This window comes from Paralichthys olivaceus, chromosome 8 (genome assembly GCF_024713975.1).
Source record: "Paralichthys olivaceus isolate ysfri-2021 chromosome 8, ASM2471397v2, whole genome shotgun sequence".
Taxonomy (NCBI): Eukaryota; Metazoa; Chordata; class Actinopteri; order Pleuronectiformes; family Paralichthyidae; genus Paralichthys; species Paralichthys olivaceus.
This window is the reverse complement of record NC_091100.1, coordinates 19173931-19195373: the sequence shown is the minus strand read 5'-3', so window position 1 is coordinate 19195373 and position 21443 is coordinate 19173931. Positions and strand designations below refer to the sequence as shown.

Below are 21443 nucleotides of genomic sequence, written 5' to 3'. Positions count from 1 at the left end.
GTTTTGTGGGTTAAGTTTCAATAGTAAGGAAGTATGCTGTGGTGAAGGAAGTACTCAGCTCATTGAAACAAGTAACTGTATACTACAATGAACTACTATCTTACAAACAGTAGTATCAATATATAAAAAAAGTGCTGTATATTGTAATAATGGATATAAATATTGATGTTGTAGTTAAGGTTGGGGCTCATTATATCAACATGTATCTATTTGTTAATACATGTAAAATAACTAAAGCTGTCAGAGGAATATTATTGGGTAAAAATGACAGCATTAGCCTGAAGTGATGTGCAGTATAGTAGCATAAAATAAATAGCATTAGCACAATAAATACCTTTTAATAACCTCAAATTGTACTTCAGTATAGTCCAGTATAGCATTCTATCACTAAACTGCCAGCATATGGAGCATTTATAGTCCATGTGTTCCCACAGTGTGTGCAGGGTAAAGCTCTGCACTCAACAGACTGTGCTGATAAAACATCTGGAGGTCCTCCGGATGAAAAATTGCCAAAACTGCTTCCTACAAGTAAAAGCCCTTAAGATCCAGGAAACAGTTTTAAATCTATGTCTAAAATTGCTGTATGATTATGTTCTACACCTGTCTTTTTATGAGCAAAATTCAAGTGATATTTAAAAACTAATCTTTCCTCCCAGAGATTTACTCAAAGACGTCCAAGTGGAGTTTTATCAGTTAATGAATATGTAATACCACCTACTCTTTATCAATTGTGTGACATTATCTGGAAATAGGCTGCTAATATTGGTTGAGTGCTTACTTGAATGGAAACTCATTAGTTCCTGAGAAATGGAAATAGAATATTGATAAACAATTAGTTGTAATTGTTTTAGTGTGTTTTTAGATCGTCTTTTAAATCTGGATGGATGCTGTATGATAAATGATCTGCATCTAGATGTTCATGCTTTTCTTCAGTCAATCAATGAACTTTGCCACGAAAAACAGGAAATATGGGATTTTAAACTTTTCATGCATTCAGCTAACCAAATATAAAAAAGAGAGTTGGTTGTAAAAGTGCGACCTCAACAGAAAACAAACAGATACACTTAAAATAATGTTTCATATTAAAAAATGCTAAATCAGTATTACATATTAAGGCTATTAAAACTATTTCCAGATACAAATTCTTTGGAACTTCTTGGCCTGGGAAATGCTACATTTAGGTGGCACATTTTTTGTTATTGTGAAAAGTGATGGTTTGTTTTGTGGAAGCTGAGTCAGGAGATTTTTGTCATATTTTCATTTCATGTACTTTAAAGGGAAGTGACAGTGATAAAAATCTACTTGTCAGTTTTCTGTATGGCTACACAGCTTGAAAAAAAGTCCTTGAAGAAAGTAGAGCCACAATCTAAGTTTTATCAGCAGCAGTTTAACAAAGGTTTAATATGTATCGATAGAAAGGTTATCTATTGTTTAAGCACAGGTGGTATAAAAGCTCTACCTCACATTAGTCAATTTAATCTCAAAATATAAATATTTCTTGATCCTCTGTTAGTGAGTCTCTGCTCAGAAAGAAGAGTTTAAAACAAGCAAAACTAATAATTCTACATTTATCATGAGAACTTTTGATGTCAACTGATGTCAACAAATGATATGATATAGAATAGTATAGAATAGTTTCCCCCGTGTGTGCAGATACACATTTTATTTATTTGTTCTATTTGTTTGGTTTCTGTTTTTGCACATTCATGCTGTCCATTTTGGGGATTTGTGCACTTTCATAAAAAACACGAGATGAGACACTGCAGTCAAATCTGGAGTCAGATTCATTGAGTTGAGTGTTACTCGGTTACAGTGGGGCCATTGTTTCTCCAGCATCAGACGTGACTCCCTCTGTGTGTAGATGTGCTCAGAGGTGGGGCTGGCTCCTGGTCCCACTTCTCCTCTCGGGCTGTTGTTGTTGGAACAGTCCATCACACGGTAGTAGCGTCTCGTGTCTCTTTAAATGCGGGTTGCGTAGCCGCTTCATGAATGAAACCATGTGATCCAAACATCATTTGACGTCTGGCGCCTCCGACCATAAAGGAGTGGATGTATCTAAAGACCTGCGAGAAGGCGTGAGCGGAAAATAACATTCCTCCAACTGCCTCAGCTCTTCCCCGGGTCCACCAACCAAGCGGCGGAACCCCAACCTCCGAAGGTGCGGCGGGCGAACGGCGCCGGTTTGACTTCTGGGTGAGTCAGCTTTGTGCGAATCAAAACTCAATGTATTTTCTTGCAGAAAAAGAAAAACTGCTGAATATAGACGCGCTGTTTTGCTGAGTGTGCACGGCCGCCACCGACGAGTGCGGTCGCGTTGACGTCGCCGCTTGTCCCGTTCAGTCCGACTCTCTGCGGCCGCAGCAGCGGTGTGGTACTGCTGAATCATCACGATCCCGGTTCGTCATCCGGACCCGAACGTGCTCGACCGAGACCGGGGTCGGTCGCTCGATCGCCGACTTATCAGCCGGTGATTCCACAACAACACAGACAAAGGGGGAGTAGGCTACGTAACGTGCGGCTGTCAAGCTTAAGAAAGAAGCCATGTGTCGGTATTAGAGCACCGAGCGCCCCGTGCCGCTGCTACTCGCGGGGATTCCCTTGTTTTCTGACGACTAAATGACTAAATATCTAGAGAGAGAAGCGAAAGTAAAAACCTGAGCGTAGAGTCACAACTTATTAAAGAGGAAACCTTGGAAAACCACCTCGGTGCTGCCGTCTGCTCGGGGCGCTGGAGCGGCAGCGGCGGACTTGAGCTGCCGCGAGCCGCTGTCGCTTCGCCGCCTCTCGGTGTGTGCCCGCCGCCGCTCAGGTAAGAAGATGACCGGTCAGCTGTGGGTCTGTTTAACTGAGTCCTCTGACTCCTGGAGGGACAGAGTCTGGAGGCTGCTTGTTCGGTTCAGTGCAATGTGATGTGGGGGTAAATAAAAGAGAGAGGCAGCGACGACCACAGCTGTCATTGTGTTGCGAGAGTCCGGCGGTCACAGCTCCGCGTCCCGCGGCTGCTGCTGCTGCTGGGGACCGTGTTGACATTTGCTTTGTGTCAGCCAGGCCTCCACCGCCTCTATCCCTCCACATATACACGGTGCATTCACCCGCTGGTTAAGACGGAGGGAGCCGGTCTATTTCCTGGCGTGCCTCGATGTGCCGTACACCGGCTGCAGAGATGCTGATTCATCACAACGTTGTTATTTCTCAACGTTCGCGCGAGCGGAGCGGAGGCACGAGGGAGCCGTGGTAACATGGCACCGGCGGCGGGCGGACAAAGGTCTGGCGCGAGGGAAGGAAGAGCTCGGTGCATGGAAACCAACACGGGCCCGGTTCATGTGCGTGTAGCGGCGGGCTGACGGTGCACTGGGTGATCAGAGCTCGTGTGGGCTTTAAGAAAATTGTCGCCACTCCTGAAAACAAAAGATGAATTTCTCAGTGAGGTTTCATGCAGCTCGATCACACACCTCATCCTCGGTCAGGGGATTTAAAGCACATGGGGAGAGTGTGCGCGCAGGCAGGGTAAATAACACCCGCTGAATTATTTAGCTGTTCAACCCCCTATTCTGTCTTCTTTGGGGGGATGATTTCAATTCAGTTCTAGTTGCATAGGGGCAAATCACAACACTTTATATAGTAAAGATGAAAACTTGTTTGTGTGCCTCGACCGGTAGGTGAGAAATGGGGGAGGGGGGAAAAGAGGGGAGAGACGAGAGAGAGTGGGAAGAGAGAGGTGGAGAGAACCTGAATAAAACAAACCTCACAAGCAGACAAAGCAATGACTCCTGCTACCCTTGATATGCTCATTTTTAATTCAAACCCAATCTGAAAGTGTGCAAGATCTAACATTGACCTTGTGTGTGTGTGTGTGTGTGTGTGTGTGTGTGTGTGTGTGTGTGTGTGTGTGTGACTATAGTTATGATGGCCAAATTTGGTCCATACCATCATTGTGAGGACATTTTGGCTGGTCCTCACAAATTTAAAGGGTTGTTTGAGGATTAAGATTTGGTTTTAGGGTTAGAATTAGTTTAGGATTAAGGTAAGGGGCTAGTGTGTGTGTGTGTTTTTGTTTGTTCGTGTGATAATAAGTTTGAATAATGTGGTCAAACACAAATGACAGCTGGGGGGAAGGACACCTTTCCGTTGTGGTTAATGCTGGACACTGACTGCACATGAACCCACACAGGGACCTGCATGTGCTAAAAAAAGCTAGCGCCTCATTGAACTATATAACGTCCTGCTGCAACAGAAGCTGCTCTGATCGATCTCCTGTAGCCGGGCCATTATGTGCTCGCCCGGTTGTAACCTATGAGCGTTGCAACTCTTAAACACTGAAGAGTAATAGGGAAGCTCTGTGGGCACAAGAAAAACAGAAACTTCACCCCCTAATGACTCCATATCAGCAGCTTTAGTTCGAGTCAGCACTCTGTGGAGACTATCAAAAGTATGTAGTAAGCAAGTTGGCAAGTACTGTAATAGAGGGTCATAATGATGAAACAGTTGTATCAGTATTGGAGAGAAGAGCACCCCCCAACCCCCCTTACTCTCTCTCTCACTCACACACACACACATTTCTCCCCATTTCCTTTTCTCATTGCCAACACACACACACACACACACACACACACACACAACCTATGGGCTAAGCTTTTTATACTTGGTATCAGTATTTAATCAGTGCTTGAAGTGCATTTCTCTGTCAAGTACTTTCCCCACTTCCCTGGTGTTCATGGTAATTGAACGCTGACCAATGCTTATGTGTGCAACTTTGCTGATGGTGGCGGAGCGGCAAGGCGCACAGAGCAACGGGGATGAAGGAAGAGGGAGGAAGAATGAGAGATGGGATTTGCGGAGAGATTGAGAACAAGGACCTTTTTGTCTTCAAGGCATTCCCCTGAAAATGCTGAGGCGAAGCAAATGCGCTCTCGCTTGACAGATGGCGTTTTCACTTGTTACTTACCACAGCTAGTTTCTTTTGCCTTGTGTCGTATGTGTGTGAGAGGGAGAGAGATAGACTGTGTGTGTGTGTGTGTGTGTGTGTGTGTGTGTGTGTGTGTGTCTGTGTGTGTGTGTGTGTGTGTGTGTGTGTGTGTGTGTGTGTGTGTGTGTGTGTGTGTGTGTGCAAAAAGTGTAAGAGATACGACACCTATCAAGATCTAGTTGCTGTAGGGACTGCAACTAAGAGAGCAAAGTAAGCACCAAGGTTAAAAAGTGTGTGTGTGTGAGTGTGTGTGTAGACATAGCAATGGGAAGTAATTTTGCTATCAGTTGGCCATTACAACATTTTGCACTTGACAGTTGTTTCCTTTCTGTCATTTCCCCTCTGAAGTCTCTATCCTCAAGAGAAAGTAATGAGTGTAACATCAGTCTGTTTGACCACATCAGAAAAGTGTGTGTATGTGTGTGTGTGTGTGTTTTTGTGCTCATGTATCCTTGTTTGATTCCCTGCATTGGGGTTATAGGATGAATAGGAAGAAGTAATAAGAAGTAAGAGATTATTTATGTTGATAAACTGATTGTTTGGAGAATCAATCGGTCACAGCTTTCATCTATAAATTGATATTTTTATAAACACAAAAATGTTAAAAAAGGGAGTTTAATTAGTGCAACGTGACAGTTTCATGGATTTGGATTATTGGTCAGACAAAACAAGCTGTTGGAACAGTGTCAGCTTGGGTCAAAGGAGAGTGTCATGGACAATTTATAGGACAATTGCTTATTGAGAAAATCCCAGTCAGATTAATTATTGATTAAAATGATAATTAAATATATTTGTGTATTGTTCTAAGAACGTATTGCTCTTGTCTTTGAAATATGTGGACCAGACATGGTTATCAAACAGTCTGGGGTGTTCTGGCACTGTCTAATTCCTGGAGCACCTTTCTCTTTTGGACATTTTTGCCACTTGAAAATACTACAGCCCGCCACTGTGGCGGTGATAATGTTCTTTTGTCTAACTCATGTGTGGGTTTCATTCTGATTTGACCTGAGTTTCGGTCCTGCTACACACACCGTGACAATGTTTTATTTAAAACAAGATGAATTGGGATACTGTCACTGCAGCCGTTAGCAAAAACTTACTAAGATTCATTATCCATGAGTATCAGTCAGGTGTTCATTCAAGTCTATTATTCTGAGCTGGTATTTAATTATCAATCACTTTTTGTTATTGTGCACCATCACATTGAAACATGCTCCCAAAATTATATCTCCTGAAGATGCTTTACAGCGGCAGCATTTATTGCAGGGTTGTAGTGGTGGATTGCATTAGATTGCACAGGTGTTCACAGTATTGTGTCCACCTCCCGTGCCTGTCTGTCTGTCTGTCTGTGTGTGTGTGTGTGTGTGTGTGTGTGTGTGTGTGTGTGTGTGTGTGTGTGTGTGTGTGTGTGTGTGTGTGTGTGTGTGTGTGTGTGTGTGTGTGTGTGTGTGTAGGAGAGATAATATTGGGAAATAATCTCCAAAGTGCCGTCTGCGTGTTTATGATCTTGTTTACTACTGGGATCCATTTCAGAAAAGGCTTGTTATGCTTGCACATTTCTGAGAGCAAGAGAAGAGTAAAAAGAGAGAAGTAAAAGCAGGAATAAAAGATGGAATCAGAGGGAGGGAGGGAGGGAGAGAGAGCGGCGGAGAGAAAAGGAAGCAGTGGGGCAGATCAATAGTTGAGTGTTTTTTCTCCACAGTAATGATGAAATATGGTGTAAGCAGATCTGGTGCATAATCATTGCTGTGCTTCACTGTTTTTTTCTACTTCTGTGTGAGCGTGCTGCTTGTCCTTGTGTATTCTGAGATAGTATGTGTGTGTGTTTATGTGTGTAAAATACCCCCCCCCCCCCCCCCCCTCCCCCAAGTGTCTTGACTCCTTATTTACATAACCTCCCTGAGAAGCGGAAAATGTATGAAATCAAGATAAATCCCACTGCAACATCCATAAGAAGTCAAAGGGATTAGGAAAAAGAAAACAAGTTTAAGTTTAGTTCAAGTGGCTCCAATTACTGAACGTACCCATGCGTCCTTAAATGGCTGCTGTGTGGTGAAATACCAAGCTGGTCGTCCGTATCAATGCTCAATCTGATCGGTTCTCTTTCAGTCAAATCCTTATGTTCCTCAGAGGACCTATTTTAGTGCTGTTTGAGAAGGCTCCAGTTCATTGCCACACAAACACACACACTCCAACCCGTAGCACTGATTTTGTTGTGCGTGCAATGTTAAGATATTGAGAATGGCGTGTAGCTGTGGAGATGCAAGGCCCTGGTAACAGGAGCATCCTCACCAGCGGTTGTCTACCAGTTGCATCATCTATATGCGCAAACTTGCCGCATTTTTTAGCTGCAGTGTGACGATCCCAGAATTGCGGTATGAGTTTCTGAACCTTTTAAATAAAACACACACATGCACACACACAGACACACAGACCAAAGTGTGGTGCCAAGGGGTAACAAAGATATGAGTGGGCCGCAAATGTTGCACCAGCTCTTTACCTTCACCTGTGGCATTAAATCTAAGTTAGAAGTCTAATTTAGAAACTAAACATATATAGACATAAAGATGGCTGCTGGCAAGAGGTTGAACTCTTTAACTATTTTTAAACATGACCCCTGATTAGATTTTGCATCAACATCTAAAATATGCACACAAAAAAGCATTTTTATTTACCATTAACGTTTCTGTCTTTATTGACAATTTAGTTTAGGATTGCATCTAACAATTAGTTTTGTTTTTCTAATCTGTGGGTTTTTAGAGTTGTGGAGGACAAATAGATCGAATTCTCTCTCATATAACACAAAGAAAAATAAATATTCACCACATTTTAGAAGCTGTAATCAGTCAATCCTATTTATAGACAAAACATTATGAAAAGTGCCATATAAACATAATACGTAATTTAATGGCATCTGTGATTACATATAACATAAGGAGTGTTTTTGATGTGTGTTACATTGCAGTGTGTGTGTGTGTGTGTGTGTGTGTGTGTGTGTGTGTGTGTGTGTGTGTGTGTGGCACCATGCCTGTCATACCAACTAAAATGAGTGACCTTAAAATGGTCTAACCAGGAATGTGCCTGTGCAAGAGGCCACTGCAAACCAAACACTTGTGTGCGTTGCTTTTTGTTGCTGAGGAGCATCTGATGATTTGTCCTCACTAATGTGTCTGATAGTGAGGAAAGTATCTCTGCAGAGTCACACGGTGCTTACTTTGCTGTTGCACTGGACCTTTGTCTTTGTCTCAGGTTGGTTCTGCTGACCAGGGAGGGATGTGCTGCGTCTGGGGGGAAATAAAGTTTAATGTGTCGTTTAACTTTGTCTCCCTCACAGTCCTCTGTTTGCTACTCTCTCACACACACACACACACACACACACACACACACACACACACACACACACACACACAAAGTGAGAACAAACTTAACCTACAGTACATGCTTTCCCTCCTCTTCAAAAAAGAGCTGAGAAAAAAAAGAGAGCCAGAGCTCAATTTCCTGACAGTGCAGTTTTTTTGCTTGTGTTGGGAAATTTGTCATCACACTCCGACTTACTACCTGGAATGGGAAAAACGTGTCGACGCCAGGACTTTTTCTCGCCTTTAATAACACACTTGCACAAACACGGTGTCGCGCACACTTAACCAGCACACACACACACAGGATCTCCTTTTTTGAACTCTGGGAACAGTGTGAAAGTGATCACTCGTTCCTCTGCATATATTATGATACTGTATATGAGGGGCCAGACTCTGACTCTCCTGCAAGTCTGCTCCTTCACTTTTCCCTGTGTTTCCCTCCTCTCCTCTCTGTCTGTGTTATCATGCTTATTTCACGCTCTGCATACCTCCCAGTTAATAGCTTCCTTCTCCCTCTACATACACACACACACACACACACACACACACAGAGCTCAAACGGGTGTGTTTTTCCCCTTTCAATTCCTCACCCTCTCTCCATGGTCCTGTATCTCTGCTGGGACTGTATGTCTCCCCCTTACAGACACAGGTTGCCATTATCGCTGATCTGATTCCTAATTCTCAATTAGCCTCCACACAGTGCTCATCGTTAATTATTTACCAACTCCCTCAGCACCCTGGGCCCACAGTAGATCAATGAGTTTGTGCACTGCTCCCTCTTCTTTTTTTAACAAAGGCATGAAGGTGGACTGCCGCCAGGAGCTCAGTTTTGTGGGGCTCTGAGGTTTCAATTCACACTGCTTATATTTTGTTCTCTTTTTGCCTCTCCATCAAGTCCGCACTGTGTCCTGCTGTGTCTTCACTGCCTGACTCTGTTGCTGCCATCCTTTGTGCTCTCTATTATTGCTCAGAGAGTTGCCTGAGGGAGGAGGCGCAGTTAAGTCAGTTGTTATGGTCGGATTATTCAATATAGACAGACTTGCATCACAAATGACTTGTGACTCGTACAATCTATTCTTGATCGTTCTCTGTGCACTGGCTTTTTTATGCTTGTGTACACCCACACACACCAGCCCCCAAGTCGTTTTTGTAGCGCCTAATCTGGCTATTTATTTGTGTGTGTGTGTGTGTGTGTGTGTGTGTGTGTGTGTGTGTGTGTGTGAGTGTCTGTGTGTGCCTGTGCAGCATGCCACCAGCTTTTAAGTAGCAAGTCTCTTTCTAAGAAATTCTCTCTCTCTGTGGTGGCAGTGGCCAGAGCAAAAGGTTCTCTCAAACAAGATTAATTAGAGCGCTGTCTGAGGGCCAGCCACACAAACACACACAGAGTTCATCATCCTGTTTGTCTGCACACACCCGTGAAGAAAGAGTCCAGCGATATGACCTGTGTTGTTTCTTGTGCTCTTTAATCTATCTTTATAAACCCTATGATCTCTGCGTTCACCCTCCACCTCGCCATTACTCTCGTTTTTATCCCTTCTTCAGGACTTGATTTATCAACATGACAGGATGTGAAGCTTTCCTTGTGTGTGTGTGTGTGTGTGTGTGTGTGTGTGTGTGTGTGTGTGTATGTGTTTGTGTGTGAGAGAGAGAGAGCAGAAGGTTGAGAGAGAGGGATAGATGGTCAGCAGTAGTTTCATTACACTGGATCAGCCTCAGAACTTTTCTAATTGGAGGTTTTAGTCGTGGTCGTTGCTGAGTTCAGGTTTTTTTTTTTTTTCCAACCCCAATCCCCCTCCATCCATTCCTCCATCCACCAGCCCCCTCCACGCTCACACACACACACATACACACAAGCTAAGCTCTTACAAATGTGTTGAGGATGCATTTTCACCCAAACGCTTTCCCACCCCCTCTTCCTCCTCTGTCTCTGCCCCTCTCCTCTCCCTCCTGTTCTTCCTCATCAGTGTTCCTCCCTCCTTCCTCACCTCTCTCCTCCTCCTCTTACCCCCCTACTCACTTGCCTCTCTTTTTCTTCTCTTCTTCCTCCCTTGTCATTTGCACTCCCCGCACCATCCTCCCTCCATACTCAGCATTTTTCTGGGCTGTGGGTGTGATGTCTCTGCTGTAACGCTAATCAGCTCTGGAGACGTCAGCATTCTTTCAGTCCTCCCTCACCACCACCACCGCCGGCTCGCCCTCCACCCCTCCCTCTTACCTAGTTGTTCTTCACCTTGCTATCTCAACTCTTCGCCCCCTTCTCTTTCTTTCCTCCTCTTCAATCCATATTTTATTCATCTCCACTGCCTCTCACCTCTCCTTCCATCCCTGTCCCCGTGTCCCATCCTCTCCGTGTATGTGTGTGTTGTTTCTCCACTGTAACCGTAAGCATCTCTGCTCCTGAGTCGTCAGCGTTCTTTCGGTTGCTCCATAAAAATACTGCCTACCACGGCAAAAAAGCTGTCTGTTGTAGCAACAGCGGCTGTGGCATTGACCACACTGCAGCGACCACCCTGCAAGCATTATGGGAAGGACACCTCTGTGTGTGTGTGTGTGTGTGTCCATGATAAATGGCAATACCTTTGCTCAGCAGATGATTCTTAACCTGGGTGACTTACACAAGGCCTAAACTCAAATGAAAGTAAAAAGTATTATATAAAGTTGTTACATTAGTTGTCACAACTACAGCCTAAATACGTGGCTCTGGTTCAAGAGATTGTTGTTGATACAGTAGTTTTACAGACTTTTACTGTTTTAGAGTCAGAAACAAATACATAGGACAGGACTTTATGTATTTGATGTAACCTGAAGTCATGTTAAACAGCAACGTTAGGCTCTCTTCGGTCAACCGTGGAGTGTCAATCAAAAGGCATCATATTCATATCGGCCTCCTGAACATGAGTGAAACTAAGCAAGTAAACTATACGGTGGAGTAAGAGGGCATCTCTTTACAAGCTTTGATTCAGGACCATAATCTCAGACTTTGACAACCCCTTTGTTAACCAGTGCAGTCATTTCATCGAGCAAAACTGTAGAAAAGTTTTCAGACTCTTTGACAAAACTTTGACAGGTACTTTAGATCCTTGGGCTTTGGACAGTTAGTTGGACTAAAGAAACGTTTTGAAGATCGAAGAGACATTTGGCTCTGACAAACAGTGATGGGCAAATGTTACAGACAATTTACAGTCAAATCATTAAAAAAATGGGTGTTTTGGCATTTATTACCTCTGGCAAGTAGGTTATGTTTTCACCCCTGTCTGTTTGTTGGTTGGTTTTTTTGTAAGCAAAATTACACAAGAACAACTGAATGGATTTCCATGAAACTTGGTGGAAGGAGTTGGTATGGGTCAAGGTGTGTGTGTGTGTGTGTGTGTGTGTGTGTGTGTGTGTGTGTGTGTGTGTGTGTGTGTGCGTGTGTGTGTGTGTGTGTGTGTGTGTGTGTGTGTGTGTGTGTGTGTTCAGCTGGTTATCAAGCAGTTCTACTCAATTATAATAATAATAACAACAGCAACAATAGAACATTTCGCTGAAATAGCAGTTTTAAAAAGACAGTTTAAATTTAAAAAGAGAAAAGCAATATACCGATATCATCTTTTTCTTAAGGGATCATGATAAGTTGCTGGTTTCACTTTAGATCCAGTTGTACACAACCAAATCTGGTACATCCTGTTTTCTCATCTTCATTTAACAAATGTACTACAAACCACAGACACTGAAACATTTGCAGAAACCAACAATGAGTACAGAGCTGCATCACCTTTTGTGCACCAGCAGTAATTCAGTTTTTCAGCTGTCTGTATCTAAGATAACAAGATCCCTAATATAGTGATTGTTTTTTCATGCATGCATTCCATTTCTGCATGTATCACGCATTGTTTAGCCCTCTAAACATTTGCGGACTTGCAGTCAACCGCTTTGCATGTGTGTTTTATCGTGCCCGACTGGCACGGTGGCAGGGGGATGTGTGTGTGTGTGTGTGTGTGTGTGTGTGTGTGTGTTTGCTGGCATGCTTTTTGTTTGTATGCAGATGGGGGGTTGGGGTTGGCACTGGGGAAATAAACCAGTGCCTGGCAGGAAAACAACCTCCTTTTGCCCCCTCTGTTTTTTCTCAGCCCCCCACCACCACCACCACCTCTCTTCTCCACCCCCAACCCCAGCAGCCACCCTCACTTGATTCTCTCTGATCCGTCTATTGTGCGATGATGCACCTCCAGCTGTGGGAGGCTGCATCCAAACAAAACAAGAGCGCCGTGGTTCACATGGATTGAAGACGAGTATTTACAAGAAGCTCTTTATGTACACACTTAAATAAAACAGCATTTTTTTATTGACCAATGAAGTACTAAAGTTAAACACTCTGAAGGAAGCAGTGTGGTTGATTTATTAAAGCAACTGTAGCAATGCTGATTTCCCATACTCTTCATCTTTTCACCGAGTCGACGACAGACTTTTTAAGTTGCCCTGCTCTTCACGTGCGCTGTGTGGATGCATGATTACTTGTATATGCTTGTTGGTACATTTTGCTTTGATCTACTGCTATTTATAACTGTTGGACACACACACATATGCACACACACTCACGCAGCCTCACAGACATACAGAGGTGCATTGTGGGGAGGCTCACTGGCATGTGTCCTGTGACAGAAAAGAATAAGAATGAACAAGACACGTCGCCACTTCAGTGTCATCACTTCCCCAAACAAGGAGTTTTTTTAAATCACAAAACTTGTAAATGTCTTAAGGCACAAATCATCGCAATTTGGTTTCCTAGTTTTCTTTTTACTTGTCCTTTTATGAAATACACAGGAGAGTATAAAGGAAGAGAAGAGGCTGCCTCAGGTTTAATTCAGCAGGTGAGGCAGGTCTTAAATGTTTTGAGGACAACAGCATTTAACTGTCAGTCCATTGCCTCCATCTATATTTTGAGCACACTGTCACATTTGTGGGATGAGCAAGACTGTTATGAGGCGAGTTAAAAAAAGAGAGGGAGGGGAATAACAAGTGACAGAGGAGAGCAGAAATTTGCATGGCAGGAGGAGGGGTGTGTGGGGTGAAATCAGGAATCTGCTGAGTCATCATGACTGGTCGCATGATGATCGCTCAGCAGCAGCAACAATAGCCGCCCTTTATCGAACACACACACACACACACACACACACACACACACACACACACACACACACACACAGGTCTGAGAGATGAGAGCCAGACCAATGCACCACCACACAAAGCATCTCTTTGAGATGCTCGTCTGTGGAGCTGTGTGCTCTCAGGACTGATCTCATCTTTTGCACTTTTGCACCATGCTCCCTCTTTGTTGACATTGTCAGTCCTTTTGTCCCTTGTTAACACGCTGGTGCATCGTTTTATCTGCTGCACTCATTGTGCAGTATGAATTTTTTATTATTAGTTGGTGTCTGTGTCTGTCTTCCAACTGTCCACCAGTATCTTTGCAGCAGTCTCTAGTGAGGTGTGTGTGTGTGTGTGTGTGTGTGTGTGTGTGTGTGTGTGTGTGTGTGTGTGTGTGTGTCATCTCTAACTGTTGGTTTTCCCCTGGAGTTCATCCCACAGATTTTACCACTTCCTCCTTTAACGCTCATTTCATTACTGTTGGTCTGAAGCCAGCCAATAAGAGTGCAACAACACAAAGGTGGTGGGCACTGTCTGTGCAACCACCAGGAAACAGGAAGTCAGGGAAATTCTAAGAAATGTTTTAGTCACTTTCACTCATACATTCTGAGACACAACTAACTAGACTGATGAATAACACTGTAACATGCTCACACAACAGTGCCCTATCAGCACACCAGGTATTGATCTTTAGTTAATATGATTATATTGATTTTTTTAAGGAACATAAACAAAGGAGGGTATTTCTTTGTAATGTTTCTCTGCTTATGTTCTGTACTCTTCCTGCTTCTCCGCAGGTGTGTTCAGAAGAGCAAGGCAATTGTGGCATGACGACGACTAACAAAGGAAATAAAGCCTTGAAGGTAATAGAGTGCACATTTAAAACTGAAGAATCTGTTTCTGATATGTTGGCCTGTTTTTCCTCACTCCACCTCCTGTTTCTTCCAGGTGAAGCGTGAGCCGGGGGAGAATGGCACCAGCCTCACAGACGATGAGCTGGTGACCATGTCGGTGCGGGAGCTGAACCAGCACCTCCGGGGTCTCACCAAAGAGGAGATCCTGCAGCTGAAACAGCGGCGGCGCACCCTGAAGAACCGGGGCTACGCCGCCAGCTGCCGGGTGAAGAGGGTCACCCAGAAGGAGGAGTTGGAGAAGCAGAAGGCCCAGCTGCAGCAGGAGGTGGACAAACTGGCCAATGAGAATGCTTCCATGCGCGTTGAGCTGGACGCTCTGAGGTCCAAGTACGAGGCCTTGCAGACCTTTGCGAGGACTGTGGCGCGGAGCCCCACTGTAGGGGTCGGGGTCAGGGCCGGAGGGGGCGGAGGAGGGGTGCCGTCATCAGTCATCGGCCCGCTCATACCAGGGAAGGTGGCAACAGCGACGAGTGTAATTACAATAGTGAAGTCAAAAACAGATGCACGGTCTTGAGGGAGGGAAAGATAGATGAGGGTGTATCGGGAAGGAGTTCAGCTGCATCAAAGTAATTCTTCTTCTCCGTCGTCCCCCTCTCCTCCCCCTGCATTGACTCCAAAACAGCTGGGCAATCTCAATCACTTCGCCTCAGCACGTTCCCGTCACCTGTCTCAGATCAGTGCAGATGAAGGAAAGGATGGAGGCAGAGGACGGTTATTGAGACAACACAGATGCAAGGCCCTTGGTCAGCGAATGCTCATTTAGCACAGCACAGATAGACAGGGTTCCTATGGTCACTGAAAACCTGGTACAGTCAGGGAATCTGAGAAGTTAATGTGAAAAAAGAACTAAAAGCCCCAATTTCTTTGGAAGAATCATGCAATTTTTGTTCATCCTCCATTTAAACCACTCAAATGTTCAGTGTCAGGTTTTACTGGTGGTGGATCTAAATATCTGTAAATGCTGAATCAAGTGTTTATTAAATGATTTAATTTTGATGATGATTTAAATCAGCTACACAAACATATTCTAAAACCTACATTTCACAAGTTCCTTGAGCTCCAAAAGAATACACAAGATTTCATGTGACCTGCTGATTTCAGTGGCTGCAGAGACGTTCCATCTTGCTCTACCTAGCCAAGAACTTTTTCAGAATAAGTACTATAGAAAAATATATATTACACAATGGTGGTAACTGTATTTCTACTGTTTTTGTACTGTGTTGTCATTCACATGAGGTCCAAAGTGTATTCTCTGTGTGTGAATTGTTATATATCAGGAATTCTGTGAAATTCTGTGACGCGTGTTCGTTTTGGTATCGCTATATTTAGTTAGCTGTATTTTTTCTACTGTCTCTTCACTTTCTATATGTCCGACTCTCTTTCTCTCGCTCTCTCTTTTATCTGTGTTATTTGTCTGTCCTTCCATTCTTTTTCAATTACGACTGGTTTCCGTATTTACATACAGTACTTTACTGGATTTAACTGAAAGAGGAGAGAAAAGACAATAGATATTTACCAAAAAAAAAAAAAATGAAAAAGCAACATACTGTAGAAAGAAGGAGATGACGGTATTAAAAGTCTCAGTTTGTAAGAGTTTGCAGGAAAATGGCTGTTTAAGCTGAATTTAGATGAAGAGGATTTCCTCTCAGAATAGTGGGACATTTGGACGGGCAAGTGCCTTGGTCTCCTAATGATATGCATCAAGAAGAAGTCAAGAGGACATGAGAAACTGTGGAAGGACAGTGGGGACTGAGGGGAGGTGGTTGCTTATACCTGCGCTTGTTGGGACACATTGACCAATCAGGACTCATTTAACATTTGCCATTCGCCATGTGTTGTTATATGAACTGTGTAATAGCCATCAGGATTAATAATAATAATGATAACAGCCATTTTTGTGATTTGGAAGTTCAATTACTTACGTAGAAGTCTTTATTTGTCTAGATTTATGGCACACTTTTTGGGAAGGTTAATATTCTGTAATAAGGGAGAACCCATGTCTGTTTGATATAAATTGGTTCTTATGATTACGATATGAATATGAAATCATTACTACACCTACAGCAACGTGTTTACAGTCTCCGTTGCATCTCTCTCGCTTTCAACCACAAAGCTCATTTTGCAAGAGCAACCTGTGATTACTGACGGTGCAGCACAAACAAACAAAAAAGGTATTTCTCTGAACTTCCAGTCACACAAATGAGCTGTCATCCCACACAAGCTTTGCCATAAAAGTAGTCCTATGTGGTGTTCTATACTCAAAAAAGCATTGTCTATGTACGGTAGAATCTGGAGTTTTATAAAGACAATTATCTTTGCATTGTTTGTAACGACCTGTTTAAAAAAAAAGGTATAGCGAAATCTGTTTGATATACAGTATCTCTCTATTTTGCAATTGTACCAAAAGTGGCTTAACTACTGAATAGCTTTGTTTCTTCTCTAGTGACTAGGCACGTGTGTGTAACCGTGAACTAGCGTGTGGTGTGCTGTGTAGGTATGTGACGAGGTAACTATGATGTTCGCTATTTCTTGGATAAGACTTTCACTCTTTGTTTGATTTCCGGGCCGAAGCGGGTGATGACACCGTTGGTAACTGCACTCTTTACTCTAATCATGAAATCTTGGTCCTCCTGGCCTCGTTATTCAGCTCCAGCGACATAGTTGTGTGACATCGTTTGTTAATCTGCTCGTGGTCTGAAGCTGTTATTTGTTCATTCTAGGAACCCCCCCCCCCCCGTTTCTGGACAAGTTTGGTTATTTCAGTGTTATTGCTGATAACATGACCAACGAGATGGTTTACCTCACAAGTTTCAGAACATGTGCATTCAGGATGACTGATAACAGTCATGTTCAGCAATGAGTCTGTGCATCACCCCTTCTCTTTCACTAAGTTGTTTTTTGTAGTGTGTGATCAAGGTATTTGTTTTTGCTGTGTACATTTATATAGGTATCGATATTTATTGTTGTTCTTGTTTTGTTTGCTTTTGAACTGTTGTGACTTGTCAGGGAAGTGAAATAAGATTTGTTATTATATTTAGTGTTTTATGAAGCGAAGAAAATCTATTCTGCCATTTAACCTGTGAAAGAGTGAGGTTTACCATCATGAAGTATGATTGCCTCAAAACCATTTTTTTTCAACTAAGGAACCCAGATTTGAATTGAGTCATTTACTGAACTAGAAGCAATTTACAGTGATAAAAAAAAAAACATAACATCCATGCAGCCTTTTTACCTGAACCGTTACTTTTCCACTGTGAAGAAAAAGGATTATGGAGCCTACTGCTGTGCAGTTATTAAGATTAGTAAATTGTGTCCTCATCTGTACAGTACATTGACAGGAAATGGGATTCAAACAGGTGAACACTGAGCACTGAATGAAGGGAACGGGTTTGAGATTTTAATAAAGTTATTTCTCCATAATCTTTCCACTGATAACCATTTGCATGTTCAGTCAAGCGTAAAACCAGAGAGCTACAAATGTCAAATGAAAATGTCCAACACATTTATTTCAAATGTCTTATCACAGGACTATACAGTAGGTGTAGCACCTATTGTTTTCATGAATTTCTTTATATTTGAAAAGGTTTACCCTGTTTTTATGGGCACAAAGCTATTATTTCATTTTATACTGGATTTTTTTTCATATATCCTTTATTTCTGTCCCTTGTTGAAGGATGTTATCCTTTTTTTCTTTTTTTTTACCAGCAAACCCTGTTAGTTGATGTTTAGGTTTGAAACAACTCGATGCAAATCATAACCCTACAGGTACTTTGTCAAACTGTACTGTCAGATGACAAGATACGTTTTCACCCTCTTTGTGTTTTTGATGGTTCTCTGGTTTAAAAAGGATGTGTACTGTGTAAACATGAGTGTGTCAACATGGTGACCGCTGTTAAATAGACATCTCTAATTATGCAACTAACTGTGTAGGGCAAAATTAGACCTCCTGCCACACAGGAGCAGTGATGCTATCGTAGTCGTTGTGTCAAGTTGTCTGTCTTATAATCGCAGGTACAGTGTGATGTGACAAGGTTAAAACGCTTGTATACAGTGTTTTGCATTTTATACTAGGTTATAAATACCAGCGCCAGTTGTCTCTGTTTAAATCTCGCTTATGTGTTGTGGCTTATCTTGTTTTTTTGTTTTTCCTGAGTCTATTAACAGTTAACTGTGAAAAACATGAAATCATCTATTTTGTTGCCATCTGAGAAGAAAACAGGATGCAAAAATATACTGTAGCTGTCATGCAATGCCTCCAGTCCAACTTAATAATATTGTTATTTTTGTCTTCCAGATTTAAATATCTTGTGGTTTTAGTGTGTCGGGTCTCTAAACACTTGCAGAAGTTTAATCCTAATTTTCACTCAGCAAACATGACGAGATGACAGCAGGAACATATAGTGATCAGACAGGGGTTAGCTTTGGTGGCTTATCATAACAGAGTTTATGAGCTTGTAAGACACGCTGGCCTTATTTTCTTTCCGCTGCCTGAACAGAGGTCATACCCTCCTTATGAAAAGACCATTTCATCACAAACCCAAGCAACCACTCCTAAACCACATCCATAAATATTTTACAGCAGCAGAGAGGAGCGGTGGAGAAACATCTGATAAAACTCACTTACCCACTTCCCACCCCACTTATCCCATCCCTTTTTTACAAAGTGTCTGCGAATGAACTGGAGCAAGTGCTTCTTCAAAAACACCCAAATTCTCTGGAAGATGCAAATCATTAACTCCTTATCTCGCTGGCTGGCCTTTCAGAACGTAGTCATCCAGTTGTTTTCTGGGTAGTGAATCACACCACCGGGCTCTAAAAGTCCTTTAACCCATCTATGATGCAGGTTGTTGAAAGCGAATGAAACAAAGCATCCCTTTGATTTTTTTTTTTTTTTTTTTAAATCAATAGTAATGTTTGATTTGTCACCCCCTGCTGCTGCCCCTGCCCTCATCTCATGTCCTCAACCTTGAACATAAAATCTTACCCAGGTATCACATCATCTTCTTCTTCTTCTCTTCTTCTTTAACAGTCTCCTTCACTTCTTTAACCCATCACACAACATGTATCTGCCGGTGAGCATTCAGCCAGGCTGCTCCGGGGAGCTGGAATATATTTGTGTTTTTCTAAAAGTATATAACGGTCGGTTTAAAGCTATAGAAAAGTAGTGAGTTTGTGTGAATATGGCGTAGCCTGTTCAGAAAAGCCCTTGTTATAGGAAAATTCTGTGTTTTGTAATATTTCTGTATGGGGTGTACTAAATAATTCTACGACAGTACTTTCTATGGGAAAATACTTAAAATGTGACAGTCTTTGTAAGTATTTATCTTCGACTAAATTATTGTACTTTTTTTTATTTGTAGATATGTAAGTGATGATGACAAGGTACTGGTAATCATGTCATTAACTGTTTCATCAACGGTCTGATGCATCTTTTAATTTATTGATGTATATACTGTATGTTTGTTGATAAACAGCTTACTTTATTTTGTATATGACCAATAAACATGTTTTAAAATGAAACAGCTCTACTGTGTCGTGTGCAAGTCAGAAATACAGGAAAAGTAGTTTTTGACATCTATTGATTTTTATTAATGTTTATTAACAATTATTAACATGATGCTGAGCATTGCTTATTTTAAGAAGATATAGGGAGCATTTAATAATCATACAGCAACTTGCTCCAATTCTGGCTAACAAAGAAAGCCACATATGTTGTATGTCATAATTATTGTTATTATCATAGCCTTATTGTGCTCTTTCTTTTTTATCATGTAAAAAACCCCTACAACTCAAATATAGAGTATAACACTACAGTATGGGAAAAGGTAGGGGGAGACAAAATACATTACAACCTACATGTTTCATGTTCACTCAATCAATGACACAAATTTCCATAGCTTCAGTTAGTCATTCACTGATCAGTCACATTCAACGAAACAACATTTTAATTGAAAAAATATTCTCATTGAAAAATAAAGAATTAATAATTTACAACTAACAAGAAAAAGACCAACAATATTGGATTGATATTTGAAAATGTAATTTACATATTTGTGATGCATGCATGGTAGAACTATGAATATTTGTGTATTTGTGTCACAATTCAGACGTATGACACCTTACAGATATTTTTCACAGAGTTATTATCAGTGTGACAACTCAATATATCTGCTGTCTATTGGTCTATTGGTGCAGTACTCTAATTGATCATAGTCAGATTTAAATTGGCATTACACCGAAACCTTAACTACAAGCCTTTTGTTTGTTTTTGATTCAAACTGAACAAAGGCTTTGATGTGTTATGATATGTCAACCACTAAATATCTCAAATAAATAAATAAATGTATTTCCAGTATTGTTTATGCCTAAATTGGCCCGTCAGGCCTGTAGGGGGCAGTGACACGTTATCATGAGCTCCGTTTATCCCAATCCGGTTTGGATAACACCAAAACATGGAACAGAGTTTAATTTAATCCCATATTGATACAAGCTTTGCTCAAACATTGTTAACACAAAAAAGTGCCATTTATGTGTCTTTGCTTACTGTGATCAAATACATATGACTTGAAGTTGTGTTTTTCGTGTTTAAATGTGTAAATTCGTTGTTACGTGTAGTAAATCCACGCTCATGCTGTGAATCCACTCCGGGTTTTGTGACAGCGGATCCAACTGTCTGTTGTCAGTTGCTCCGGGAGGAGACGCGGGCAAAAATGTAAACACTCCTCCACCGAGAGCCGGAAGCTCAAAGCGTGGCAGCGGCAGCTCGTAGAGGCACTTCCGGTGGCATCTGAAACTGCCACTGATTTGTAAAAGCAGGTGCAGTCTGCTGCCACCATGTTTGAGGGCAACTACCGCTGTTTGTGACCTATTCCAGGAGATTTATACGTAGTTTATGAATGTTTATTAACGTGTTACTGTTCTGAGCACCAAGAATAATTGATCTGTACTTCTCATGTTCTGAAACATGCTCGTTTATGTCTTTGTCATATTTGTACCAGTTCTGCTTAAATGCTGTTAATGCTTTGGTTATGTTTTGTGTCATTGAACTGAAACTTGAAATCACACTGATAATATGAT

The 21443-nt window shown here is 42.0% G+C and overlaps 1 protein-coding gene across 3 annotated transcripts; it reads left to right on the top strand.

Annotated features, from left to right (window-relative positions):
• Window positions 1-1730: 1730 nt before the first annotated feature.
• mafgb (v-maf avian musculoaponeurotic fibrosarcoma oncogene homolog Gb) lies at window positions 1731-19886 on the top strand. Of its 3 annotated transcripts, none has more exons than XM_020083758.2 (3): window positions 1731-2193; window positions 14250-14315; window positions 14401-19886. In XM_020083758.2, exons 2-3 carry the CDS (start codon window positions 14280-14282, stop codon window positions 14878-14880), a joined length of 516 nt encoding a protein of 171 aa, XP_019939317.1. In that variant the 5' UTR covers window positions 1731-2193; window positions 14250-14279; the 3' UTR covers window positions 14881-19886. The 3 variants fall into 3 exon arrangements, with proteins under 3 accessions (XP_019939317.1, XP_019939318.1, XP_069387052.1); XM_020083759.2 differs by lacking the exon at window positions 1731-2193 and adding an exon at window positions 2274-2809; XM_069530951.1 differs by lacking the exon at window positions 1731-2193 and adding an exon at window positions 13955-14132 and having other exon boundaries at window positions 14401-17578.
• Window positions 19887-21443: the final 1557 nt, after the last annotated feature.

Bases quoted from the DNA above. Each gene is read 5' to 3' on its own strand.
- mafgb (XM_069530951.1), top strand. From the start codon at position 14,082: ATGAATAACACTGTAACATGCTCACACAACAGTGCCCTATCAGCACAC. The intron at 14,133-14,249 runs GTATTGATCTTT...GCTTCTCCGCAG, and splicing joins GTGCCCTATCAGCACACCAG to GTGTGTTCAGAAGAGCAAGG. The intron at 14,316-14,400 runs GTAATAGAGTGC...TGTTTCTTCCAG, and splicing joins AAGGAAATAAAGCCTTGAAG to GTGAAGCGTGAGCCGGGGGA.